At 39.1% G+C, this 17,946-nt stretch overlaps 1 protein-coding gene across 5 annotated transcripts in view; it reads right to left on the minus strand.

The window, feature by feature from the left end:
• The window catches only part of TMEM87B (transmembrane protein 87B), a 50,249-nt gene that overhangs the window by 3,552 nt on the left and 28,751 nt on the right, over positions 1-17,946 (minus strand). For 2 of the 5 annotated variants that reach the window (XM_011281171.3, XR_002741211.2), the window contains exons 12-18: positions 13,159-13,267; positions 13,014-13,072; positions 10,623-10,726; positions 9,189-9,262; positions 5,774-5,847; positions 3,803-3,855; positions 870-900 (exon numbers count right to left, since the gene is read on the minus strand). In XM_011281171.3, the coding sequence (XP_011279473.2) occupies positions 870-900; positions 3,803-3,855; positions 5,774-5,847; positions 9,189-9,262; positions 10,623-10,726; positions 13,014-13,072; positions 13,159-13,267 (504 nt within the window). Of the gene's footprint in view, positions 1-869; positions 901-3,802; positions 3,856-5,773; positions 5,848-9,188; positions 9,263-10,622; positions 10,727-13,013; positions 13,073-13,158; positions 13,268-14,941; positions 15,014-17,946 lie in introns of those variants that run through there. The other 3 variants (XM_019827588.3, XR_006595741.1, XM_045054577.1) reach the window with 3 other exon arrangements.

Consider the following 17,946-nt stretch of genomic DNA (forward strand, 5'->3'; position numbering starts at 1 on the left):
ACGTGTTTTTCTCAGGCATGGTTCATCCACGGATGGATTTGCCTCGCTTTACACAGTTCATGTATTTTGAAATTATACAACTATTCACCAAATGATTACTCTAAGTGCCCTTTACAAAGTAATTCTCCATCATGTCTCTTTCTGTAGAATTCTAAATCCTGAAGTTCAATTGCTTTGTAGCCAGGTGCATGTCTACGGCAGCCCCCTCAAAACTTCCCGCTACTGCCAGATCAACGTGCCACGGCCAAAGTCATTTCCCTTCAGTGAACAGAGCAGCAGCTGCTCTCCTGCTCTATAGCCACCACCTGAATTGCGCCTCAGTTACCACTAACTTCCTCCCTTACTGTTCCTGCCCGTAAGTTAGAGTTCCCAATATCCATCCTCTAATTCCTACTACTCAGACTTCCTGTTTTGGGCCACCCTTCAATGTCCAGACGATCTAGAATTCAATTTTCTCCTCCAAACCTTCCCAAATCCACAACCTCGATTCAAATTTCCTGCTTAGTAAATGAGAATGAGTAGAAACTCTAATACCTTAGCAAAATATCCCAAGTAGAAGAAATTAATTTAGACAAACTGCCACCTTAAAGTATTCTAAACTCTTTACCCACACAGAAGATGTTAGAAAATCACAGACTCAAAATCTCATGAAACAATTCTCCCTCCCTTTATACCAACAAGCACTTATCTTGCTCCTGTTTTAAATGAGGATCTAGCTCCTTTAGGTTTCATTGACAAATCAGTGCAGTCTTCCAGGCTGCTCGATTTGTAATTGTTTTACAAAGTAACTTTCAGAATTTCTTTCTGAAATATATTTCTACTTTGTGAAAATAACAGCACCAAGAAAATAAGCAAAAAATGTATTTTACCTCATCTGAATCCACTAACACTGGAAGAGCTCTGAAACAAAAACAGGTAACAATGTTATTAACAGGCTAGTGTATGTATGAAGGCTGAGTACAGGCATATTCCTGTGATCTATAAATTCTCATTCCTGGATGGACACAGCTGACAGAAGTAAACACCGAAGCTCACCAACGCACACAAAGAGGAATTTTCATACTGTTCTTAATAGCCCCCAACCTGAAAATAACCAAATGGGTAAACTGTAGTGTATCCACACAATGGAATACTACACAGCAAAGAAGCTGAACGGATTACTGAGGGATGAATTTTTTAAATCTGACACAAATAATTGACAGTTACAGACATCAGGACAGCAGCACCCTTCAAAAAGTGGAATTGTGATTTAGGAGGAAAATAAAGGGGTTTTTAGGACACTAGTGATGTTTTATTTATTTTTTATCTGGGTACTAGTTACATGAGTGTGTTCATATTGCAAATTTATTGAGCTTAGGATTCTGTACTTTCCAGAATGTGTGCTATACTTCAAAAAATTTCAGTTAAGGGGCACCTGGGTGGCTCAGTCGGTTAAGCATCTGACTTTGCTTAGGTCATGATCTCACAGTTCGTGAGTTCAAGCCCCGCATCAGGCTCTGTCCTGTGAGAACTTAAGAGGGATGAATAAGCTTGACTATAGTAATCATTTCAGTGTCCATATGTATATCAAATCATTTCAGTGTCCATATGTATACATGGTCATGTACACCTTAAATATATACAGTATATTAAAATAAACAGAACCCTATGACCCAGCAATTGCACTACTAGCCATTTATCCATGGGATACAGGTGTGCTGTTTCGAAGGGACATATGCACCCCCATGTTTATGGCAGCACTATCAACAATAGCCAAAGTACGGAAAGAGCCCAAATGTCCATCGACGGATGAATGCATAAAGAAGATGTGGTATATATATATACAATAGAGTATTACTCAGCAATCAAAAAGAATGAAACCTTGCCATTTACAACTACATGGCTGGAACTGGAGGGTATTATGCTAAGTGAAATTAGTCAGTCAGAGAAAGACAAAAATCATACGACTTCACTCCTAAGAGGACTTTAAGATACAAAACAAATGAACATAAGGGATGGGAAACAAAAATAATATAAAAACAGGAAGGGGACAAGACAGAAGAGACTCATAAATACAGAGAACAAACAGAGGCTTACTGGAGGGGTTGTGGGAGGGGGGATGGGCTAAATGGGTAAGGGGCACTGAGGAATCTACTCCTGAAATCACTGTTGTACTATATGCTAACTAATTTGGACGTAAATTAAAAAAAAATAAAAATTAAATTAAAAAAACCCAATAACTAACTAACTAACTAACTAACTAACTAACTAAATAAATAAATAAATAAATAAAATAAAGAGAGGGGCACCTAGGTGGATCAGTCGGTTAAGCATCCAACTTTGGCTCAGGTCATGAACTCGCAGATCTTGAGTTCAAGCACTGTGTCAGGCTCTATGCTGACAGCTCAGAGCCTGGAACCTGTTTCAGAGTCTGTGTCTCTGTCTTTCTCTGTTCCTCCCCTGCTCTCATTCTTGTCTGTCTGTCTCTCAAAAATAAATAAAGATTAAACAATTTTTTTAAATAGAGGGACACGGAAACATATTAGGAAAGGTATTTATGGAATCAAGTACTTGCTTAATTCCCATACCATCATTACCACTGATGGGGTGTCTACTGGGGGTGGGGGGTGCTAGAGAGAGTTCTACAATACAGCCTTTGCTTGGGAAAGAAAACACAGATAAAAAAGAAAAGCCGAGAGTAGAGCCCCACCGTGTGGTAGATCTCCCTCACAGACAGAGAGCAGGCCTGAAGGGAAAGTCTGTACGCCAGAGCTACCACATGCAAGTCCCCTCCCTGTGAGACTCCAGAGAACGCCACTTACAGAGCAGTCTACGGTGAAGGCAGAAGAAAGAGAAGCAAGAGACTAACTAGGTGTGAGAAAGGGGCCACGTTAGACTGTCTGGAATACTACTATCAAGGAAAATCCAGGGGAGAGGACTGCTTTCGGGGAAACTTGAACCAGAACCCGAGAGACCCAGAAGACAGTCGTTGGATGCTCAGCACTGTTTGGAGGTAAACACTAGCAATTTCAAAAATGCTTTCTCCGTGAGGTTAATGATTGTTGAAAACTTGGTAAGATGTATTCAGTGCATTGAAGAGGGAGGTGAACTCCACTAAGCTGTCCTTTATGGCTGATCAGAGATAAGGAAAAGTGATAATCTGTTCAAATTGTCCTAAGACAGGCAAGCAGAATTTCATACTAAACAGAAACTGTCTACATGGAAGTAAATGGGAGCAGGGAAAGGAAAGAACAGTCTATGAAAATGTTATCCTCTCTGCCTATCCTGCTGGTTTCTGTTGTGGAAACAGCTACGTGGAGTTCTTGCTTCACATTATCAAACAGAACATTGCGTCAAACAGAACACTGATCCTGATTAGCTCAAAGTTCCCGAGGGGCTTGGTCTATACTTTGCCGAAGCTCATGTTTTTCCTCCAAAAGCTTCCCCACCATACATGGTATTGGGGTTCCATGTGTTTAAAAAAAAAAAAAGTTTTACATATGTTTCAACTTTTTTATAATAGAAAGTTGAAACAAGATAAAGTGATTCTAATCCTGAAAAACTTAGATCAGAAAGGGCTGGAGTTGGTTATAGGCCACAAGCATTCACGTGGTTGTTGTACAGTGAAAAATGAAGAAGGAAAGACCAAGGCAGGGCTGTGTTCTCCTTGTAGTCTGACATGACATTAGTCATTCACTAGTGATGGGGGCCTATCAAAACATATGGAGGTACAAGGTTCGAAAAGCACATGACGGAACATGAAAGTTATCTCTTTATACGATATACTAAATTTTAGACTCAAACTTTAACAAAAGATATTTACACATCTGTGAATGAAGAGGGAATATTTTCTTCCACCCACTTCAAATCTTCATCCTGTAGAAATAAATATTTATATATCAGCATTTGCTTAGTATGACCTGAAAGAATTGTAAAATATAATGTATATAAAATGTAAGCATTTAAATTCAAATGCATGATTCTTTTCATTTCTACATATCCTAAGAACTTGGCACTTATGCCACACAGAAATTATGCCAGTATGCTCTTAAACAGGCAAACAAACAAAAACTTGGATTTCAGAATTTTTTACTTCTTGGTTTTCTTTACATTAGATGCACAGGTGTTGATTTTGTTTTTTTTTTTTACCCTGAAAAAACAGTAGAAACACAGAGTCGATTAATGAGAAAATAGCAAGAATATTGATTTGTATTGGTTTTTTGCTCCCAGCATTCATTATGCCTGCCTCCTAATTTGTTCAAGTTTTTATATCATGAGTTTATAATTTTTCAACCGAAAAAGATGACAGTGCAAATACTCTAATTTTACAAAAGCCTATTTATTTCTATGCTTGTATTTACACTCATCTCTCTGCAGGAGACAAGAGAAGGAAAACAGGTCAGTTAGGGAATCTGTTTTTTAATAGATGCTTGCTTATAGTTATCTCATTGGGACAAAGAAAAATAAAAGGTATACTGAATATTTTGATTTATACTATAAAAGAAATAAAAATGTTTCTTTGTGATCTACCCGGCTACATGGAATACTCAAGTGTCAGTTACATCTTGCTCCTAGACAGACAAAGCAGCTGAGCCAGTATTAACAGGAACCCCAATTCTCATGAGATAAGGCTTCTGATCAAGAGCTGACTGCACTTAATTTTGGGAAATAAAAAAGTTTTCCTTTGATGTTTTGGTAAGCACTGAGTTTTAAAATAAAGTGGGATATACTGTATATCCCTAAAATAAAAGGAAAATATCTTTAAAAATTTGAAGTTTAATAGCTCTAACACCAGATAATTAAAACTGTTGTAATTTTTCTAAAGTTTAAATCACCATAAAACTACTCAAAGAACACATTTACAGAATTATGGATTAACAAAAAAATGAAAAAGATTTACTGAACAGATTAACCTAACCTATTCTCATATATCATCTGTTCTGTCAGAACTTACAAGCACACATAAATTTTTATATTCTATTAATCACAACATATACAATTATAAGAAAGCAGAATAGAAAACTGTGAGAGGCATTTCTACTTTGCTTAATATGCATAAAATATTTAAAAACTCATCTCTACCCTCTATTTAACCATTTTATTCAAGCTTCCAGCTTTATATAAAAAATGCTAATTTTGTCAACTACACAGGCAACACATAAAATCCTTTCCTAATAGATACCAAATGTTATCTGAAATGGCTTCAAAAATCACTTCAAAATGCTGAACAATTAACAAGCTTCTACTATAACAAAGCTTCTCGATCTTTAATGTACATATGAGTCATCTATGGGATCCTGTTAAAAAGTAGATTCAGGGGCGCCTGGGTGGCGCAGTCGGTTGAGCGTCCGACTTCAGCCAGGTCACGATCTCGCAGTCCGTGAGTTCGAGCCCCGCGTCAGGCTCTGGGCTGATGGCTCGGAGCCTGGAGCCTGTTTCCGATTCTGTGTCTCCCTCTCTCTCTGCCCCTCCCCCGTTCATGCTCTGTCTCTCTCTGTCCCAAAAATAAATAAACGTTGGAAAAAAAAAAAAAAAAGTAGATTCAGATTCAGTAGGTCTGAGGTGGGCCTGAGACTACATTTCTAGCAAGTTCCCAGGTGACGCTCATGCTTCTGGTCCAAGAACAGCACTTGAGAAGCAAAGATCTACAGTAGTTACAATCATCAGACTTAACTACTATCACTAATTGGTAAAACTGATTTTCATACAAAAAGCTTTCATACTAAGGTAGAAAATGTTTTCCTGACGGTCAATGAATGTGACACAGACTCTATTAAATATATACTATACTCACAAAATTATCAGAAGTAGCAGGTTTAGCTGTTCCATTGGAAACCGTTTTTGAGACTCTTAATTTTATTCCTTCAGCTACGAGAAACATGATAGAGATAAATATCTAAAATTATAAAATATCATTTTCCTTCATGTTTAATAACTCAACAAAGATTTATATCTACACATATATATCTATATAGATTTATAAATATTAATTATATATTTACTATATATATTTATTCTTATTTTTTTAATGTTTATTTTTGAGAGAAAGAGAGACAGAGACACAGTGTGAGCAGGGAAGGGGCAGAGAGAGAGGGAGACACAGAATCCAAAGCAGGCTCCAGCCTCCGAGCTGTCAGCACAGAGCCCAACACGGGGCTTGAACCCATGGACCACGAGATCATGACCCGAGCTGAAGTTGGACACTTAACCAACTGAGCCACCCAGGTACCCCTATATAATACACAAATTTTAAGTGTATAGTCTAAATTGAGACACTTAACATTTCCATCATCACAGAAGGTTCTTTAAATCCCTTTCTGGTCAATCCTACTCCCACCAGAAGCAACCATTGTTCTGACTGACATAATCACCATAGCTTCGTACTGCCTGTTCTAGAACTTCATATATAGAACCATAATCCATGGAGTCTATCATCTTTTGGATTTGATTACTTTCACTCAACATAAAGGTTTTGAAATTTATTTATGTTGTAGAGTGTTGGTTACTTTTGATTACTGAACAGTAGTTGGCTGTGTGGGTATACCACAAATACTTTGTTCATCTGTTGACGGACTTTAGGTTACATCCAGTTTTAAACTATTAAGAATAAAGCCGCTGGGGTGCTTGGGTGGCTCAGTAAAATGTCTGATTCTTGGTTTTGGCTCAAGTCATGATCTAACGGTTTGTGAGTTTGAGCCCGATATTGGGCTGTGTACTGACAGTGTGGAGCCTACTTGGGATTCTCTTTCTCTCTCTCTCTCTCTCTGCCCCTCCTCTGCTCACACACTCTCTCTCTCTCCAAATAAATAAATAAACTTAAAAAAAATAAAGTTGCTGAAAATAATAATGTACATTAGTGTCTTTTTGTGAACATCTGCTTTCATTTCTATCATTTCTTCTGGGTAAATACCTTGGTGTGGAATGGCTGGGTTGGACGGCAGATATATTTTTAACTTTTTTTTTTTTTTTTTTTTTTTTGGGACAGAGAGAGACAGAGCATGAACGGGGGAGGGGCAGAGAGAGAGGGAGACACAGAATCGGAAACAGGCTCCAGGCTCTGAGCCATCAGCCCAGAGCCTGACGCGGGGCTCGAACTCACGGACCGCGAGATCGTGACCTGGCTGAAGTCGGACGCTTAACCGACTGCGCCACCCAGGCGCCCCTATTTTTAACTTTTTAAGAACTAATTTTTTTTTTAATGTTTACTTATTTATTTGGAGAGAGCGAGCGAGAGAGCGTGCATGTGTGTGAGTAGGGGAGGGGCAGAGAGAGGGGGACAGAGGATCTAAAGTGGGCTCTGCACTGACAGCAGGGAGCCCAATGTGGGGATCGAACTCAGGAACCGTGAGATTATGACCTGAGGTGAGATCAAGAGTTGGAGGCTTACTCGACTAAGCCACTCAGGCACCCCATGAAATTTTTATGTCTTGAAATTAGTGTAAGCCCATTAATTTTATTTTATTGAGATATAATTCCCACACTATAAAATGCACCACTTTGAAGCATACAACTCAGTGAATTCCAGTATAGCCACGGAACTGTACAACCATCACCACTAATTTCAAATTTTCATCACCCTAAAAAGAAACCCCATACCCATCAGTAGTCACTCCCTACTGATGCCTTCCACCAACCCCTGGCAATCACCAATATATTTTCTGTCTCTGTGGACTTACCTTTTGTGGATTTTTCATATAAATTTTTTAAATTTATTTTAAGTTTATGTATTTATTTTGAGAGAGAGAGGGAGAGAAAAAAATTCAAAATCAAAGAACCTGGAATGTGAACATCAGATTTCTTTTTTTTTAATTTATTTTTAAAATTTATTTATTTATTTATTTATTTATTTATTTCAATATATGAAGTTTATTGTCAAATTGGTTTCCATACAACACCCAGTGCTCATCCCAAAAGGTGCTCTCCTCAATACTCATCACCCACCCATAAATTTTTTTTTAATGTTTCTTTATTTTTGAGAGAGAGAGAGACAGACTGCAAGTGGGTTAGGGGCAGAGAGAGAGGGAGATGCAGAATCCAAAGCAGGCTCCAGGCTCTGAGCTGTCAGCACAGAGCCCGACACGGGGCTCGAACTCACAAGCTGTGAGATCATGACCTGAGCCGAAGTCAGAGGCTTAACTGACTGAGCCACCCAGGAGCCCCTTGTAGATTTTTCATATAAATGGAATCATAAAATTTGTGATGTTTATGACTGGCTTCTTTCACTTAGTATAATGTTTTCCAGATTTGTCCATGTTTAACTACAAGAATGTTTTGACTCTTCTAGGTCCTATGCTTTTTCCATATACATTATAAAATCATTTTAACCATTTGTATTTTCTTTTTTTTTTAGGTCAGTTAGAATTATGATTGGGATTGTACAGATTCTATTGATCAATTTGTGGAACTGACTGCTTCATAATATTGAGAGTTGTAACTCGTAAACGTTACATCTCTATACTTATTCTCAGCAACTGAATTATGTGTTGATGTTGCCTCAACAAATGATTACAGTATTATGGTAAAATTAATAAAATGATAAAATGCTATGGAGAAATTAATTGAAAGATGAAAGTAGCACTAAAACTATAACTAGAAACGCTTTGGGCATGACCAGGAATTAACAGATCTGTATATTTCTCAAGAGCAAGAAGAGGTGATTGAAGGAAATTTAGCAATTATCATTAAGAAGATTATTAGGAGCTAAGCACAATATAAACTAAATTATTAGTGTGAAAAAGTTTACTTACTTTAATACTTAAGGCCTTAAGAGCAAATAAGTAACAAAAGCTCACACTGCACTAACAATCTTGAAAATTTCACTACTGGGGTACCTTGGTGGCTCAGTCGGTTAAGTGTCCGACTTCGGCTCAGGTCATTACCTTGTGGTTCGTGGGTTTGAGCCCCGAATTGGGCTCTGTGCCGACAGCTCAGAGCCTGGAGCCTGCTTCAGATTCTGTGTCTCCCTCTCTCTTTGCCCCTCCCCCATTCATGCTCTGTCTCTTAAAAATAAATAAACATTAAAAAAATTAAAAAAAAAAAAAGAAAAATTCATTTTCATTACTGACTTTTCTTTTGTGATTATCTACCATAATAGAGGTTTTTGCAGATATAGTTTGAAAATTATTTTAATAGAAAACAGTGTATGTGATTTTGCCTCACAGGTAAAGGTACAATACAATGGTCATTTAATAAGAAAACATATCACTCACTTAAATTCTCAGATGTTACCATGAATTCTTCAATTTCGTCATCAGAATCATCTATTAATGGCATGAAGGCATATCTACACCCAAACCAAGAAGGAATAGTGTTATCAGTGCATTTAAATCTGTTCAGTTTTCAGTTTATAGCTAACAGTGTCATTGCATACAAAGATATCTACATTTTTACAATTTCTCATAAATTCACATAACGAAAATTTAATTATTTTACTCTCAAATTAGGAAAGATTACTACCAATGAAACAGTGAAAGTGGAGCACCCAAACCCTGCTGACAAAAGCATAACTGGATAAGATCTTGCTGGAAAGCAGTTCTGCAACATACAATGTTCGGGGAAGGGGATTTTCTGTACATTTTTTTCCATGTCAGGTTACCCTCCTTGCCCACTACGTGTTAATTCCTCCCCTAACAAAAGATAAACTGCTAATCTGACTGGTGAAAACAAAGCATATTGATTGAGCCACATTTACTAGGTCCAAAAGCATTCAGAAAGCATCGGTGATAATAACAATAATCCTAGAAACAAAGAGCCTAAAAACTAGGGACTGCTTCCATAAATTATGCTACATTCATATTATGAAATGCCACAGAGTCATTAAAAATAATGTGGTAGATCTTGGGGTGCCTTGCTGGCTCAGTCAGTAGAGCATGCAACTTTCGATCCAGGGTCGTGAGTTCAAGCCCCACACTGGGCATGGAGCCTACTTAAAAAAAAAAAAATGCGGTAGACCTATACAGGTTGATATGGAAAGATAGATCTCAGACAAGAAGGTGCAGAACAGTGAATACATGTATAGAAGTACCTATGTATAATTATTATCATACGCTTTTAAAAACAGAGGAAGAAACACACACATGGGTAATATACTTTTTCATTTTTCCCTGGAAGGACATACAAAAAACCTCACAGTACTTTCCCTGGGGAAGAGGAGGGGGCAAGGGAAGGGGGGGCTTCCCATCACACGTAGTCAACGGTGCAACCTGAACTTACCATTTAAGCTCCTTATGATTTTGGTCCCATCCTTCCTTTCCAGCTTTATTCCCTTCCAGTGTAAGTAGTATTCACCAAAACGCATGCCTCAGTGACCTCCAAAGTACACCATGTTTGTCTCCACTACCTCAGAAAATGTACATTCTTTCCCGGCTCAGTCTTTCACTGTTCTGCTCCTTTCCTTAAGGCGTAACATAAGTGCTGCCTTTTCATGGAGTTTTCCCCATCCATCTTCAGTCTTACCCCTGGACTTCTAGTTTATACATCTCTTATTTCCCTTTCTCGCATTACGTCTGTCTCCCTACTTGACTGTATTCTCCTTTAAAAGCAAGGGCTACCTCTCCAGTTTCTATATAAATGTGTTTCTATTTGAACACAGTAGCAGTTACCCACAAATGCTTGCCAAACTTGAATTTTCCTACGTTAGGTACCTCTGGTTGTTTGCTGATGGTCTCCACAAAAACATTATCACAATAAGGATAAGCGAAAAAAGGAAGCTCCAGAATGCATCATCAACCCAACGTTCCATCCAATCCTGTAACAAGGACAATTCAAACATGAAATGTCAATCTTCTGATAAACAACATAGGTTTCCCGAATAGTGTACGATGGCAAACACTAATGAAGTCTTGCCGAGCAGTGAGTCTTCCAAATAAGCACGTATTTTTTTTAAGAAAATAAAAATAAGAAATGCTATATCTTGAATTTGAATTTAAAGGGGTTTCAAAGGTCATTTCATCTATTTTCTAGATGACAACAGTCATGAGGCAGGTTAACAGGAGAGTTAGAGGCAAGTTGACAATGGGTACTTTTTTTTTTTTAATTTTCTTTTAATGTTTATTTATTTTTGAGACAGAGAGAGACAGAGCATGAACGGGGGAGGGTCAGAGAGAGAGGGAGAGACAGAATCCGAAACAAGCTCCAGGCTCCGAGCTGTCAGCACAGAGCCCAACGCGGGCCTCGAACTCACGGACCACGAGATCATGACCTGAGCTGAAGTCGGACCCTTAACCGACTGAGCCACCCGGGCGCCCCGACAATGGGTACTTTTGACGTTGATGACATTAGAATTTCTGATGCAAAGATCTCAATGTAGGATTTTTCCCAGTAGGTTATTTTGCTTTTAGTAAGACAGGAGATTTTATTACATATTGTTTGAAACATTTCTAAATGGCTGTTTAACATCATAAATACTCCTTTCCATAAAATCTTAGGGTCAACAGAAAGATATAGAAAACAAAAACAAAAATCCCAAAGATAAACTTAGAACTCTCAAGTGAAAACACTAAGGTAAGGTAAGAAATTCCAGAAAGTTCAGTTTCTTCTCTCACTAAATTATCCCTGAGGCAGAAGTCCAGGATATTCAGAGGGTTGTTTGTAATTATTTAAAACATCGAGACTAGCTCTAGATCAAGAAGCTCCCAAGAGGGCCTTTAAAATTTTTTAAGTCTAAGAAATGTATCTTCTGCCTACAGAACCCACCCACCCTCCTGAATATTCATAATACCATCCTAGAAACCTGTCAGACTCAAGGTTTACAGTCCCATTTAGATACAAGATAACCCAATTTCATGGTATGCAAGACAAAAAAGATTTCCTGCTACCTGAAATTACAAGGAAGATAATTATTTTTCAACATATATAAAGGGGGGGTGGCTGAGTGGCTCAGTCTGTTAAGTGTCTGAGTCTTGATTTTGGCTCAGGTCATGATCTCACGGTTTGTGGGATTGAGCCCTGTGTCAGGCTGTGCTGACAGTGCAGAGCCTGCTTACAATTTTCTCTCTCCCCCTTTGTCTGCTCCTCCCCTGCTCATGCTTGCACAATCTCTCGCTCTCAAAATAAATAAACATTTAAAAATATATACAGTATATATGAAGGGAAGTTGAGAAAAGAGCTTAACTGGAAAAGTAGATTTAGGAGGAACTTTTCCAGATTCATTTAAAGGAAGCAAAATTTCACATAATTCTAGTAAAATAATTAAAACTAAATTGACAAAATGGGAATGCAAGCTGGTGCAGCCACTCTGGAAAACAGTATGGAGGTTCCTCAAAAAACTAAAAATAGAACTATCCTATGACCCAGCAATTGCACTAGTAGGTATTTATCCAAGGGATACAGGTGTGCTATTTCGAAGGGACACGTTGCACCCCCATGTTTATAGCAGCACTATCGACAATAGCCAAAGTAGGGAAACAGCCCAAATGTCCATCGATGGATGAATGGATAAAGAAGATGTGGTATATATATATATATACACACACACACACACACACACACACACACACACACACACACACACACACACATACACAATGGAGTATTACTCAGCAATCAAAAAGAATGAAATCTTGCCATTTGCAACTACGTGGATGGAACCAGAGGGTATTATACTAAGTGAAATTAGTCAGAGAAAGACAAAAATCATATGACTTCACTCATATGAGGACTTTAAGAGACAAAACAGATGAATATAAGGGAAGGGAAACGAAAATAATATAAAAACAGAGAGGGGGATAAAACAGAAGAGACTCAAATATGGAGAACAAACAGAGGGTTCCTGGAGGGAGTGTGGGAGGGGGGATGGGCTAAATGGGGAAGGGGCACTAAGGAATCTACTCCTGAAATCATTGTTGCACTCTATGCTAACTAATTGGATGTAAATTTAAAAAAATAAAAAAGAAAATTAAAAAAGAAAAAAAAAACTAAACTGACAATCTCCACTAAAGTTACCTTTATTTACAAACACAAACTAAAGTACTCAAAATTACCCAAAATAGTATAATTAGAAATGAAAACTGTTTAAATAGGAAGATTATACTTACGGATTGACATTTTGCAATTCTAAATGTCTTAGTCGTCCACACCATAAATACTACAGAAGCTGAAACACACCAAAAAAAGGTCACCTTTGAAGGAACATGCAATACTGAAATAATTTATTATAACAAGAAAAATCAAATAGCTTACCTAGTACGGCAAAGATCAGAGTATTTGTAAAGTGCCTGTATAAAGAAAATTTCACCGTGTTCTTTCTTAGCCTTAGAGTCTTCATAGTTTGGGCCAAACTTATAAATATGTGAAAAAAAGTTAAGGAAAACCATTTTAAACAGTAACAAGCAGTTAAAATAAAAACCAAAATAATAATCCTCTACTACATTTCTAAAATTAGTACTGCTAAATATAGTTCCTATAATTTAAAGCTAATAAAAACACAGAAAATATTACTTTAGCCAATACTGTATGATCATGATACTGATTTTATCACGGATTTTGCTTTACAATTTACCATTGTCTGAACTAAACAAACTTTGAGGAAGACAATAAGCAAGAAGTCCTGTGATGTTCTCCTTCAAGGCCAAGCTCCCAGAACAGGAAAGACCGGTATATGCAGGAAAGGAGTCCCCCTTAGGCCAGATACTCTTACAGATCACATTATGACATGCCCTTTGGCTTATGCTTTTGTCTCTGTTTCTTTCTTATTTTGTTCTTTCTAGTCTCCTCTTGTTTTATCCTCTGAATGACCATATTAGGTCATCTATCAATTCCATTTATAAATTAAAAAATTTAAATGTCAAATAAAACAAATCTGGACTTAAGTCTGGGGAGACTTCATTCACAAGATTACTGAGACAAGCAGAGGAGGCTCACTGCAATGGGGACAATGTTCCAAGTCTAAGATCGCAAGAGTCCCACAGGTCAGGCTGGACAGGGCTTTGCCTTTGTGGGGAGAGGTAAACAAGACTGGAAAGCCGGTGTGGGGAAGTGGGTGGCGTGACTGGTCAGCTGATCGGGGAAAGACTTTCCCTGAGGTGTGCAGATTCTCAGAAGAGGCCACCGAGGAGGGCTGCGGTGGACGAAAGCTCAGGGCCCTGGGGAGGGAGACCGCTTCATCTGGTCCAGGCTGGCGTTCTGCCCAGACTGGTCAGGAGGTCTGTACCTGGCCTGGTCATGGGTGACAAGGGGGCATCCGGGAGTCTCAGGAGAGTCCTATGGAGAAAGGAGGTCCTTTGTAGTAAGGCTTTTCCCGAACACGAAAGGGTAGGGGTTTTGTTAACCGTGGCTGTCTTCCAGGAGTACAGGGATCAGGCGAAGCTCAACACTGACAAGTAGGAAGAAGTAAAAAGAGGCTTCTCCACTGAGCTCCGCGGCAGCTCTCTCTTCGTAAGAGGAAGGTGCTTCCTCTGGAGCACACCACCAAGCTGTTTTATGAACCGTACGCTGAAAATTACAGAGCGAAGCCCAAGAATGGAAGTGGCACGTTTTGTATTTTTGCCTATTTTAAATTCCCAATTCTTCATTAATCAGAAACTTCAGTGTAGTACTCAAAACTGCGACTCAATCTTCCTAAATGACCAAGGAGCAGTCGCAAGAAGATCCATTTCTAAAATAACACAATTCAACGAATGAAGGCTATTGTTAGAATTTACAAAAATGCAAATATGCTGTATTCATTAAACATTATCAAGAAAAATTCTTTTTTAAAAATTCCTGAAGAAAATGAATTTTCTATGTGAGCAAGCTGGTCTCATTTAATAATTCTAAAGTACTTCTTCGAAGCCCAGGAATAAAAAGATCGAAAGCAAATTCAAAACTGCCTAAACCCCCACTTACCAAGACACTGTTAAATTTCGGCAAAGCTTAAATCATTTCTCCCATTAAAGGAAAGTGGTTACGAAAGCAAACAGGCCCGGTTATCGTGGAGTTAGAAGCAACGGGAAGGCGGACGTGCTCTGCGGTAGGAAAAGGATATCCACCAGCACAAGCCAGAGTCAAGGAGAGAGAGAGGGAGGCTGGCCAGAAGCACAAGATCAGAGTCATTTGCCTGCAGCAAAACAGCACAAAATTAAAACAAGCATAAAAAAAAGAGGAAGAGGGCTTCAAGAGAAAAGCTATGGCTTTCAATTTTTCAAGCTATTTTACTTTAGAATCAGATTCTTAGGGGATAGCTATGTTAAGTTCATCAAAGCACAGGAAACGGGGTCATTATACAAGCACTCAATTCTGTGATGTAGGTAGATCTGCTTCTTTTGCCTGCCATTTGTAATCATTTAGGAAATCTGCTCTCCTGGGACGCTGGGGTGGCTTAGTGGGTTAACAGTGGGACGATATCACAGTTCATGAGTTCAAGCCCCACTCCAGACTCTGTGCTGACAGCTCAGAGCCTGGGGCCTGCTTCAGATTCTGTGTCTCCTCCTCTCTCTGTCCCACCTCCACTTGTGCTCTCTCAAAAGTGAATAAACATTAAAAAAAAAATTTAAAAAGAAATGTATTCTCTGTCGGTACAGAAAATGCAGATTTTTCACTTCCGTCAAGAAAACTGCCAAATAGCCATCTAAAAGCAAATAGGAAATTCAGGTTCAAGCTGAAATGGATACTAAGTGTCCTTTCTCTCACCATGAAACACTAACCAAGATAATTTTAATTTCTGAATTTCTTCATGACTTTTATCACAAACATCTTTATTAAAAATATTAATCATTAAGCAAACTAAGTCTTTTGCCTTGTTTTCCTTATCTCCCCACTCCAATTTGGCTCATTATGTGTTGGAAATGGACCAAAGCCAATGCTGTCCATAAAGGTGATAAATTACCCTCATTCACATCCAGATGGAATTTGGTCGTTAGAGCTGCTTGTCTTTGGAATTTTCTGCCAAGTTGCATTACTGTTTTTCCTAGTGAACTACTTTGTGGATGGTTGGTTAAGAAGAAGAAATCTTTGAAATACATATCTTGTAAATTACCAGGAAAAAAGATAGTACAGATTTTTTAAAATGCAGCGTCCACAGCTCAATTAATTGAAGAGCATACTCCTTAACTAATGAAAGGCTCCAAGCGTATCCAATTTTGGAGACAAGACAATTCCAAATTCAGCAGACATCTGAAGCTCACTTTCTAAATGCACAAATGACAGAATAGAAGATCTGAGACCAAAAGCTAGGTTCATCTTCACTGCAATTCTGCCGATCCCAGTGCCAGGTATGTCTACACTGCCCACCCCTTGTCCTCAAGTCAGGTGAGCATCCCAACAAGCAATGCGGCTGCAGTGTAGCCGAGAAGGAAGCACAGCCCTTGGGGAGGAGTACTTATAGTTAGGGCACTGTTCCTGGGCAGGACTGAGCAAGGTGTTTCACCTTCTTAATAGCTGAATGTCGTTAAATGTGTTTTCATGGGGAAAACATAAAAATGACACTACAGTAAGATTTATAGCATTCTCTGAAAAGATAACTATAAAATTTAACTATAAATTCTTTCAACAAACTTGGATTCCAAACTAGTAGCTTTGAACAGAAGTACAGCAGATTTTTAAGCAAGTTCGGTGAGAAACAACTCTTTAAATCAGGTATTATTTCTTAACTAGACACCCCTTAGACACTAGAGGATCCATTGATATAATTTAGGTTTTTAAATGCCCTAACGCAGGCAAAACATCCATGGAGTGTATGAATCTTGTGACAAGAGGCTTGACAGCTTTCATTCCATTTTCAAAGGCCTCTCTGATCCCGGCACCCAAAGGAGGCTGAGACCCGCTGCTTTAGAGAGTAAGGAGAGTACAGTCAAAGGTTTGTTTTGTTTTGTTTTGTTTTTAACTTGGAAGCATACTAAAAATTCGCAAACAGGGAGTTTAAGGGGCAGACAGACTGGATTGAGAAGAAAACACCCATGGGGGACTCAGAAAAGGCAGTTAGCAGCACTATGCATGTTTGCCCATCTACAGAAAGGGGGGATCTCTGCAGAGGAGGAACACAGGCAAACTCAAGCCCTCTGGCCTTCCTGTGAGAGAAAAACATGAGAAAATGGAAAGAAATTACAAGGAAATGAAATAACATTTAACATGAAAAGGTAAAAAAGACAAGTATTGAAGACAGTGGAAACACAAAAACAAAACTTGGTAAAAAACAAATCCATCTATAGAAAAGAGCTTCATAGAGGATACAAATGCAGAAGAAACATAAAGGTCATATTCTGGGATACACACAGCACTGCCCTCTGCTCTGCCCAGCTCACGCTTTCTTTAGGATTCCTCCCATTTCCAAGAATGTGTAGTAGAGGGCTCTGCTTCGGAGTCAAAGAGAATGGAATTTCCCAGACTCGACTGGAGTCACTGAAGCAGTGAGGAGGGTTCTCCAGGATGGCTCCCCTTGCCACTAAAAAGTTCTCCTGCTGCTACAGTGGAGCTTCTGCCCCATCGGCTTCACTGAACCTGCTCTCCTGCTGTCCCGCTGTGACCTCTGGAATGACCTAAGCCAGGTACACCTTGGCAGCTCATCTCTCTGTAGTACTGGCCACTGTGGACCACCCTACCTTACCCAAGCTCGCCCAGTCTTCACCCCAGGACAATTTCTGGGTTCCTCTGCCTCCTTCCACGCTGGTGTTCCAGGCACGTTTCCACTCCACTAGGCGCCCTCCTGGTCCTCTCCTCTCTCACTCGTCTACGTGTTCTTGGGTCACTTCTGCAGGCTACAACCTTGTCTCATGTGAAGATGACCTCCAACTTTCATCACCAGTTCCAATTCCTCTGACAAACCCAGGCTGGGCTTTCCAACTCTCTACTTAACATGAATGGCCCAAGTCAGTTCAAACTTCACCAAGATGGTCCCTTCCCTAGGTTCACGGCCTTGGGGTGGCAAAACTGCCCTAGCCATCCAAATGAGATATGCAAGACTTCTCTTGACCTCTCGCCCTTCTTTTCCCACCCATTCCTACTCAGTCTGTTATCTGGAGTCTCCTTCCCATTCCCTCTGCCCTGTTTCTAACC

Source organism: Felis catus, chromosome A3 (genome assembly GCF_018350175.1).
Source record: "Felis catus isolate Fca126 chromosome A3, F.catus_Fca126_mat1.0, whole genome shotgun sequence".
Lineage (NCBI taxonomy): Eukaryota > Metazoa > Chordata > Mammalia > Carnivora > Felidae > Felis > Felis catus.